Source organism: Peromyscus eremicus, chromosome 1 (genome assembly GCF_949786415.1).
Source record: "Peromyscus eremicus chromosome 1, PerEre_H2_v1, whole genome shotgun sequence".
NCBI classification, from domain to species: domain Eukaryota; kingdom Metazoa; phylum Chordata; class Mammalia; order Rodentia; family Cricetidae; genus Peromyscus; species Peromyscus eremicus.
The window spans coordinates 81,386,506-81,397,349 of NC_081416.1; the positions used below are offsets into that span (position 1 = coordinate 81,386,506).

The 10,844-nt window shown below is 44.0% G+C and overlaps 1 protein-coding gene across 1 annotated transcript in view; it reads right to left on the minus strand.

Annotated features, from left to right (window-relative positions):
* Positions 1 to 10,650, minus strand: part of LOC131914840 (transmembrane protein 180-like) — a 38,110-nt gene extending 27,460 nt beyond the window's left edge. The window contains exons 1-3 of the mRNA XM_059267570.1: positions 10,202 to 10,650; positions 2,901 to 3,076; positions 460 to 1,182 (exon numbers count right to left, since the gene is read on the minus strand). Of these exons, the coding sequence (XP_059123553.1) occupies positions 460 to 1,182; positions 2,901 to 3,076; positions 10,202 to 10,214 (912 nt within the window). The 5' untranslated portion in view covers positions 10,215 to 10,650. The remainder of the gene's footprint in view (positions 1 to 459; positions 1,183 to 2,900; positions 3,077 to 10,201) is intronic.
* Positions 10,651 to 10,844: the final 194 nt, after the last annotated feature.

Sequence of the window (10,844 nt, forward strand, 5' to 3'; positions counted from 1 at the left end):
ACCTCCAAGCTGTCTTCTGACCTCTACAGGCCACCGTGACACACACAAACATACACATGCACACAACTGTCCAGGTTTGGTGGCTCTCTTAAGTTCAAAGCTCGCTTGGTCTACTTAGCAAGTTCCAGGCCAGCCAGGGCTATACAGGGAGACTCTGTCTCAAAACAAACACATACATACACATAATAAACAGATCAACATAATTTTAAAAATAGTTTGTTTCTTAAATCACGCTGCTTGGCCCTCCCTGTGCTCTTCCCCTGCTTGCCCTTCATTTGCTTTTCCATCATTTCTACGGGATCCTGGCCAGCAGCTGAGCTTTTACTCTTGTTTAGAGTTTGTTAGTAAACGTGTGTCAGTTAGTAACACTACCCATTTAGTCACAGTTTTCATTTCCTCAGACAGCTAAGAGTTCATCTTTAGTCCCACCAGGAAGACACATGGAGAACCTTCACATACCTGAGGGCAGATGAAGGCAGCCCCATACATGACGCTCCTTGCGGAAGAAGAGAGAGCCTCGGTGGGAATGAGGTTATCTGCAAAGATCATCATGAAGTTACTGAACAAGGTCAAATGGAAGACTTGGAAGAAATTCACGATGAGGAAAAGGTGGAAGTTCCTCTGAGACAAGATCTGTCTCATGGGTAAGATGGTGGAGGTCCACGCCAGCTCCTGTTCACTCTCAGAGAGGAAGGCTTCCTTCGGGTTTCTTTTACATTCAAAATGCCGCATATGGAACATGCCACTGTAAAGGCTGGTAGCTGCCAGGAAGGCGGTGACGACGGCGACGACCTGAAAATTGGGCAGGATTTCCATGTTGTGAGAGATGAGGCCACAGAAGAGGACGCTGGTGGAGCCCAGCAGGGATGCCACCTGGTTGATTTTCATCAGTTGCAGCCTGCTCTCGTGTCTGGGGAAAGTCTCTGCAAACAAGCGGCGCTGGGCCTGCTGCACCCAGGTAAGGGTGCTGTCAAACGCGCACAGGGAGACGACCAGATGAAGTCCGTTGAGCCAGTCACCTTCTTGATAGTGTCTCCAAGGGAACCAAGGGAGCAGGAAGGCCGCTGCATGCAGAAGGGTTCCAAACAGGGAACAGTGGTAACTTAGACAGCAATCATACTGAGAGTTCATTAGAAAATACCCGCTCAGGTCATTCAGAACACTCCAGATCATTAAAATTACCTAAGGAGAGAGAAAATAAAATACACATATAGGTTGTGTAGTTGTTAGTTAGTACCCCTGAGGCTGAGTACGGTGGCATATGCCTGTGATATCAGCACCTGGGCGGCTGAAGGAAGTGGATCATTGAGTCTGAGACCTCCCTGCGATACCAGTGACCCAGAGAGCAGAAGGGAGGGAGGGAAGAAAAGGAGGGAGGCAGGAAACAGGAAGGAAGAAATCCTGATGAGAAGTATCTAAAGCTGAAAAGTCGCAGTTTTCAGAACTATTACTTAACATCAATAATAGTGGTAGTATGCCACTCAAAAGGCAATGTATATTTGTTTTGCTTTCAGATATAGTACAAGTGTTTACATGTATTACTTTATCGAATCCTTAAAAAAAAAATACCCTCTGGTATAGGCATTGTTATTCCTCTGAACTTACAAGGTTAGTTTCTTGGGACAGAGAAGATAAGCAATTCATCTAGCTAACTGAACAGAGTAACCTTGGGACCAAAGCAGTGAACCCAGAGAATGTCTCCCACTGTGGCACACAGGGCCATACTTCCTCATGAGATTCAGGCCCTTCCTCCTGTTAAAATTCATTTATTTACTTTATGTTATGTCTATGAATGCTTTGTCTACATGTATGTATGTGTACTATGTGCTTGTCTGGTACCCATGGAGGCCAGAAGACGGCATCAGATCCCCTGGAACTGGAGTTCCAGATGGCTGTGAACTGAACCCAGGTTTTCTAGAAGAGCAAAACGTGTTCTAAATCAATAAGCCATTCCTCTACCCTTCCAAGACATCATTTTCCATATCTACATTAAGTAAGATTAAGATACCAACAATAATAAATCAACTCAAAATCAACATAGTAAATCACGTAGTTCTGTAATAAGCAACATTATAAAGCATAAGGGGAAATGTAAAAACATATATATCCATTCAGTTCATTTATGATAAATTATAATACAATTTGCCAATATTATCAAGCTTTTCAAGGTATAGCATCTGTGCTGGGTAGTTTTATGACAACTTGGCACAGGTTGGGGTCATCTGAGAGGAGGGAACCTCAATTGAGAAAATGCCTTCATAAGATTGGGCTGCAAGCAGGACTGCAGGGCATTTTCTTAATTAGATTGATGTGGGAGGACCCTGTCCATGTTGATAGGGCCACCCCTGAGCAAATGGTCCTATAAGAAGGCAGGCTGAGCAAGCCATGGGGAGCAAGTCAGTAAGTGGCACCCTTCTATCATCTCTGCATCAGCTCCTGTTCCAGGTCCTTGCCCTGTTTGGAGTTCAGTGATGTACTATGATGTGGAAGTTTCAGCCAAACCCTTTCCTCCCCAACTTGCCTTTGGTCATGGTGTTTTATCACAGCAATAGAAACCATGACTAAGACAGTATCTTCTCCTTCTTCTTCCCTCTCTTCTCTCCTCTTCTCTCCCAACCCATTCCCTTTGCCGTTCTCTCTCTTTTCCCTCCCTCCCTCGCTTTCTTTCTTTTTGAGATAGGATCCCTCTAAGTAGCCTGGACCAGCCTTGAATTCTCAAAAATCTTCCTGCCTCAGTTTCTTAAGTACTGAGATTACAGGTTTGTACCACCATAGCACAACATTTTCTTGATAACTCTTGCAGGTATGTGAAAAATCCACTCTTTGATAAAAGACAGTAAGACACCATGATAAGGAAGGAAGCTCTCTCCTACATTTAAGGAGTAAAAATTGCATCCCACCTGGGATTGATAGAAGGCCAACTCTGAAATCTTGTACAGTTCCAAGAAAAGTTTCACACAGTAGAAACTGAAAAAAGAACTTAACATTTCAGTTCCTAGTGTAATCAGAGAGTATGCCCAGGCTGCGGATTTGATATTTGAAAGTGTCATTTTCCATGCAGAGGAAGTTTTCCTCCCTGTTTAAAAAAAAAAAAGTTAGAATTCATTATTTGCACACAGTAGTTGATGGGTTAAAAAAATTTAAAAAATTCCATTAACATTAGTAATGTTAGTTAAAATCCAAAAATACTTGCTGTAAATGTCACCAGATTTCTTTATCTATTTATTTTATATATATTCAACATTTTTGAGATGTTGCATGAGCCCCAATTTGCATGCTGTATGACTCTAGTTACATTTGTGTGTGCGTGCGTGCGTGCATACGTGTGTGCATGTGCAGAGACCATATGTCAACACTGAGTATCTTCTGCTATTGCTTTTCCCTTTATTTTTTTGAAGCTGAGTCTTTCACTGAACGAGGATCTCACCTATTCAGGAAGACTAGTGACTTGAAAGACCCAGGGATCCTCTCGTCTCTGCTTCCCCGGAGCTAGGACTACAGGCATAGGCCAGCACACCTGCTTCGTTGTTTCCTCACATGGATGCTGAGGATGGAGCTCAGGTCCTCAGGCTTGCACCGTAGGCACTTTAACAACTGTGCCATCCCCCAGCCTCTACTTACATTTTCATATGTCTTCTAAATTATCAAGTTTAGACATGCTTAGCTGGTGGTCAAGGAGATACGTTTAGGCATCAGCCTCCCTAGCTGAGAAGGAGGAACAGAAAATGAACAGTGAGATGACAGCCTTTTGCTAAAATCAGAGGAGGACTCGAAGGTCCTTATCTGTGATACGCTGCTCATCCCACAGCACACACTTGCAGTGCAATAGTTAATGTGACCTTCTCTCGATAGACTGTGTAGCTTTGTGTTGTGGGATAGTCATACACCGCGAAGATGTGTTGCTGCGATGGGTGTAATAAAAAGCTGAACAGCCAATAGCTAGGCGGGACAGCTAGAAGGGGCTTCCGGGCAGAGAGAGAGACTGAGGGGAGAAAGAAAGGCAGAGTCACCAGCTGGACACAGAGGAAGCAGGATGGGCAGTACAGAGTAAAGTTAACTAAGTCATGTGAAAGAACATAGATTACAAGATATGGGTTAAAGTTATAAGAACTAGTTAGGAACAAGCCTAAGCTAAGGCCAAGCTTTCATAAGCAATAATAAGTCTTTGTGTCATTATTTGTGAGCTGGTAGCCCCCAAAAAATCCGTCTACAGCTTTGATCCAAAAGCCAAATAATCCAGAGGAACCAGAAATAACTTTTGTTTTGTTTTGTTTTTTGTTTTTTGTTTTTCGAGACAGGGTTTCTCTGTGTAGCTTTGGTCCCTGTCCTGGATCTTACTCTTTAGACCAGGCTGGCCTCCAACTCACAGAAATCCACCTGCCTCTGCCTCTCGAGTGCTGGGACTAAGGGCATGCACCACCACCACCTGGCTCATATTCTTGTTCTAACGTAGATGCCCCTCTTAAATATAGCCTATCACCTCACTTTTGATCTGTACAAGTGGAAAATAGAGAAAGGTTAGCTGGCAGTAAGGAGATGTAAATTCAGCTTGTTTTTGTTTTGTTTTCCCAGACAAGGTCTCATGAGCTCAAAGGCTGACCTCAGACTTGCTATGTAGCAGAGGCTGGCCTTGAACTGCCTCCACCTTCCAAGTGCTAGAGTTGCAGGTGTGCACCACCATGCCCAGTTTGTGTGGTGCTTAGGATCAAGCCCAGGGTCTCATGTCTGCTAGGCAAGCATATTACCAACTGAGCTACCTCTCCAGCCCCAGATTAACTTTTTAAAACTTGAATTATTGATTACATATTTAAGATAATGTAGCTCAGGCTGGCTTGGAACTTGGAATCTTCCTGCCTCAGTTCCACGCAGGGTAGAATTAGAGGGCTGTACTTTGGCACCCCACTGATCTTCTTTATCCTTGGCTTACTAGACAATTTCACCAGCTCTCTGTGGACTAACTGAACTGGGGAAGAGATGAATTTCCACATAATCTGAGGATATTACTCGCTTGAATAGTCTTCAGGCTTCTGCTTTAACCTTAGAGTAGCAGGAACAAATTAGCAGACAACTCAGTCTACAGTGTACCATTTCTGAGGGACAGGGAAGGCAACTGGGAAGGGAATGGGCATCATAGATGACCAAGTTACTGGTCCCCCAAACTCCAGAGAAAACCAAAATTGACAAAAGTTGGGTGTGGTGGTGCAGACCTGTAATCCCATCACTCTGGGGGGCTGAGGTAGGAGGTTCAAAGAAGTGAATTCAAGAGCAGTATAGGTTCTGTGAAAATCTGCATCAACCTGCCCCTTCAATTATTGGTTTCCGATCTTTACGCTCTGGTAGACCCAAAGAGTAGTTTAATTGTACGCACCATAGAACTCCAGAATTATCAAAAGGGGTTATTAAGCTGGCATGCTTGTACATTCTTGTAATCCTAGCACTCTGAAGGCTGAGGAAGGAAGATCATGAGCTTGGAGCCAGCCTGGGCTAAGCACTGAGACCCTGTCTCACAGATAGAAACAAAAAGGACTACTAAATCTATATGAAACACTATCAGTAGATTAAGAAAGAATGTTTTTTCTCAGCCTGTAGCTCATTGGTAGAGTGATGATCCTGGGTACAATTTCCAGTACTGCGATAACAGCAATGAAAGTGTTTTATCCCTGTGTATTTGAGTTTTTTGTTTGTTTGATTTGGTTTTGTTTTGTTTTCGTTTTTGTTTTTTTTTTTTTTTCTGAGTCTGAATTTCTCTGTGTAGCCCTGGCCATCCTGGAACTCACTATGTAGATCAGGCTGGCCTGGAGCCCAGAGATCTGCCTGCCTCTGCCATCCAAGTGCTGGGATTAAAGGCATGTGCCACCATCACCTGGCTTGTGTGTGTAGTGGGTAGCTGTTTGAGCCATGCCCTGAAGCATCACTCCTAGTGAGGCAGCTGTAGTTGTTACACTTGCCTATGACCTTGAAATACCTGCCTCTAGGGCGTGGCCACCCTTAAGACCTGAGATGCACATAAACTCTCTTTCTTGGCTACCTCATGTTTTGGATGCTGAGATCTTGGACCAAGCCTTTCAGCGTGGGACATAGCTCAGCTTTCCCGGGCCCTATGACAAATCTCCCATGGTTGTGAGTTTACCCCCAAACAAATTCCTTTGGTCATTAAGCTGATTCCATGGATTGCAAGCGATTTAATCACATTATGTGTGTTTTTGTTTTTGTTTTTAATTATGGGAGTGGGGTGGGGCTGGTATGTGCATATGAGTGTAGCTGCCTGTGGAGGCCAGAGGTGTCAGATCAACCTGAGCTGCAGTTAAACATTGAGTCATCTCCCCAGCCCCAGGTAGTCGTATCTTTTAAATATGTGTAAATTCTGCTTTCATGATAAAATACAAATCTGTTTTTCATTTCATCGTTCTGCAGTTCTCAAGGCTTAAGAAGTCCAAGTACTGCAGTATCACGAGGTCAGTCAACATTTTTGGCTTTAAAAGGTAATTCTCAAACTAGAAAAGCTGGAAGTACTGGTGAAGGCTTCACCCTCGGGATTGCTTTTGGTGTAAGTTCTAATGAAAATTGAGGCTAGAGGTCACCTTGTTACTTAGTCAAAAAAAAGAAAAAAGTTGGGGAGTTCGGTACAGCCCAAAGCCAAGATACAAATTTAGCCCACAAAAATCTAGACATTTTGTACTTCAGGCTTTCCAGCACAGGCATGCTGTATCTTTCTGAACTGTTCTTCTAGCATTAAGTCAGAAGGGAGACACTCACAGACTTGGATCTTTGCAAAGTCTCATAAGCTCCCCAAGTTCAAAAGAAGAATTTTTCAAAGAATTCGAGTTAAGTACCCAGAAAAACTCTGAACTCTTTACTTATATATATTGAGGCAAAAAAATCTTCCTTAATTCCCTCACAAACAAACAAACAAAACAAAAGACATCAATATTTTCCTTTCAATTACATCTAGTCAATGTTTCAGTATCAAACTGAAAATCACTTCTCATCTTTTAAAAACTGCTATTACTGTCTAAAAACCCCCTTAACATGATTTTACTATATGATGTTGAGTGTTTCATCTTTACAGCCAAGAACAAAGGATTCCAGAAGCCAACTTGTCTTTACCACAAAGTGTTTTATACAGCAGAGATTAAAAGCAGCAGGATGCAGTCATGCTAAGGTTGGATCAGCACACAGTACACTGGTAAATTATTAAGCAGACTCCGAAACCCCCTGTTTAGCATCAGCTTGCATAGTTATTCACTAACCCTCTTCTCGGCCAAATTTTATAACTGCAGATGCTATTTATGATTGCTTTTAGCTCCAAAGGCTTTTCTCGATGCACTCTTTGTTCAGGATTTTGCAGAACACACACAAAAATGACTGTCTCTGAAAAGAGCATCCCTAAAAATGAACCCACAGACCCATCCCAAAATGAATAAAGTCTCTAGGGGTTGTTCCTTATTTCTTCTGAAAATTGTTAAAGAACATTCCAATATACCCCCAAATTTGGAACTGATATGGGTTTGTCCTGGAGAAAACAGCCACCACCTTGGTCTTTCAGATCAGTGACTGAGCTCAGATACATGATTCCAGGTCTTCAGCTTCCACAATCTACAAGTCCTAAATTGAATTTTCTTTCTTTCCACAAGGTTCTGTCTGATTGTAGTAATTGGTTCTACATTGTCTCATTTTGTGTCTGGACTGATATATTGATGTTTCTGGAAGAAGCTTTACAGGGGACCTAGTTTCCTGTTTTAAAACAGGAACATAGCAATGAAAAGTTGACCAGTGACATTCTGCCTTTTAGTGTACGTGTCAGAAGGGACTCATGAGTCCACCATTTCTCTGTTAATATTACTACTTGTTTAAAATTGTACTTGTATGCTGGGCAGTGGTGGCACATGCCTTTAGTCCCAGCATTTGGGAAGCAGAGGCAGGTGGATCTCTCGAGTTCAAGGCCAGCCTGGTCTACAGAGTGAGTTCCAGGACAGGCTCCAAAGCTACACAGAGAAACCCTGTCTCAAAAAACCAAAAAATTAAATAAAATAATAAATAAATAAATAATAAATAAATAAATAAATAAATAAATAAAATTGTACTTGTTTGCCGGCAATGGTGGCACATGCCTTTAATCCCAGTACTTGGGAGGCAGAGGCAGACGTATCTCTAAGTTTGAAGCCAGCCTGGGCTACAGAGTGAGTTCCAGGAGAGCCAGGGCTACACAGAGAAATCCTGTCTTGAAAAACCAAAAAAAAAAAAAAAAAAAAAAAAAAGTACTCGTGTATTTATTGTGTTAGGGAGGTGTGTATGTCACAATAACATGCATGTGGAGTTCAGAGGACAACTTGTGGGAGCCAGTTCTTGCCTTGCACCATGTGGGTTCCTAGCATCAAATTCAGCTTGTCAGGCAAGGAAGCAAGCAGCTTTACCCACTGAACTATCTGGCCTTCTCTACTTTGTTCTGCTTCTGTTTGTTCTGTTTTCTAAGACAGGGTCTTGCTATGGAGCACAGGCTGGCATCAAACTCACAACCCTCCTGTCTCTACATTCCCGTCGCTGAGGGCGCCACCATACCCAGCTAATATAATCTGTTATTACTTTTATATTTTTGGTTGGCATTCCCCTAAAAGAAAAAAATTTTCTCATTTATTTATGTCACCATGGACTCATCATTAACAGGTTGCAATCTGTCACTATTACTACTTACTCTGATATTCATGGGCTGGGACTATGGCTCAGTACTTTCCTTGCTTATGAGTAGCCCCTCAGTGCCACCAGAGGGAAAAAGAGAAAAAGAAGGAAGGAAGAGGGAGGCAGAGAGAGAAGAAAGTATATTATTTTGACGCTAACTGTTGTTCTTAATAGTACCTTCAGAATAAGTGTTAGAAATAACACAGCTTGGGTGGGCTGGGGGGAAGGGGGGGACGATACAAGGGAATCCGTGGCTGATATGTAAAATTAAATTAAATTATAAAATAAAATTAAAAAAAAAGAAATAACACAGCTTTACTGGGCACAGTTTCTTTGATTCTTACAACTCTGTTGAGCAAAAAAAAGTCCTCTCTCTTAAGTGGTGCACTAAAGCCTTCTTTGCTAGTACAGACTTTTTAGTCTAAGAAGACTTTTTTTTCTTTTCTTTTTGGTTTTTTGAGACAGGGTTTCTCTGTGTAGCTTTGGAGCATGTCCTAGAACTCGCTCTGTAGCCCAGGCTGGCCTCGAACTCACAGAGATCCGCCTTCCTCTGCCTCCCGGGTGCTGGGATTAAGGGCGAGCGCCACCACCGCCCGGCGAAGACTTTCTTAGGGAATTGAAGAGGAAAACCTCCCAGAACCACCTCACTGTGGGGACAGGGTGTGGCGATGCATGGCTTTTATTCCAACATTCTGGAGGCTGAGTCAGGTGGATCTCTGTGAGTTCCTGGCCAGCCTAATCTGCATAGTGAGTGCCAGGCCATCTGGGGCTACACATGAGACCCTGTGCAAACACCACAAACAAACCTTGCAGCGGGGAGACTTTCCTGGCCTTCACCAGACCGCTATCCCAGGAGCAGGTGTTTAATGTTACATTGATTTGAGCAAGTGCATTTTATAACCCACAGGAATGAAGACGTCTGGAGAAGTAGCTTAGAGGGTAGTGGGTGGCTTGACTGGAATGCAGGAGGCACTAAGGATGAACATCCTTAGCACTGAAAAAAGAAATTAGGGTGAAGTTTTCCTTACTCCAAATTACCCAAGATCCTACTCGTTTATATGGAGAAACAAAAGTAACTGAGGATCTGTAACTTCTTTCTAGCAATTTCTCCTATTTTTAACCATGGTAATTTGTGTACTTTTTTTTTTTTAAGGCCACACGACTGACGCTTTTTTTGGATAAGGCAAACTTATAACTGCTTTCCATTTTAGTTCTGGTGACACTCCGGATTTGTAGGAAGGCGTTGTTACTACAGGAGGTATCTAGCGACTCACTACTGGCAAAGTTGAACATTTACTTCTCTCCCCTAACTTGTTACAATTCTCGTTTCCTCGGTAGACGTTAACTATCTGCTCTAACAGCTGCGCCGACCTTTCTGCCTCTGAGAGTATTCACGTGTGAGGTACCCGAAGGTGCTAAAACCTCAACCCAAGAAACGGTAGTTACGTCTGCGTCAACAAGAGGACACTGCCCTGCTGGCCTCAAGTGCAACGCCTGCTCCCAGGTTTATCTTGGCTCTACGAACCTTTAAAAATCATTCCATGCAAAACTACTCGCAACTTTCCCCAGGGGAGGCGGCTACCACGGGCCGGTCCCGGCCTCTGAATGTCAAGTGGGGCTGGTGACCGCCGTTTTAGGGGTTAATTTCCCTTCCCTGGGAGGCCAGGGCTCAGACATTCAGGAGCAGCTTTCACTCAATAGCGTTCTCTCGGCCTTAACCTCGCGACGGACCCTGAATCTCCCTCTGCGCATCACCAAGGGCAAAGCCGAGGAGGGCTGGCCCGCTTCCGAAACCTTTAGGTGGGAAGATGATGCCCACTGCCCAGAGCCGAGAGTCCTCCGCAGCTGCGTGCAAGACACGCCGGAGAGCCGACGGGGTCACCGCAGCCGCCTCCACACTCCGGAATTGGAGTGCACTCACTGAGAAGACGCAACGCTGACAAAAGGGGCGGGGCTGCCGGCCGCACCCTCTCCGCCTTTACCCGCCTCCTTTGTTCCGTCCTGAGCCTCTATTGGCCAATGACACTCGGGCCCGCGACCTTCTTTGAGATGCTATTGGCCGAAGTCGCTGTCGCTCTGCCGGGGGCCCATTCGCAATTGGTCAAGGCGCCGCCCGGGTTTGAATCGTCTCCCCGGCCTGGGAGGGCTCTGCCAAAGTGCCACGTTGG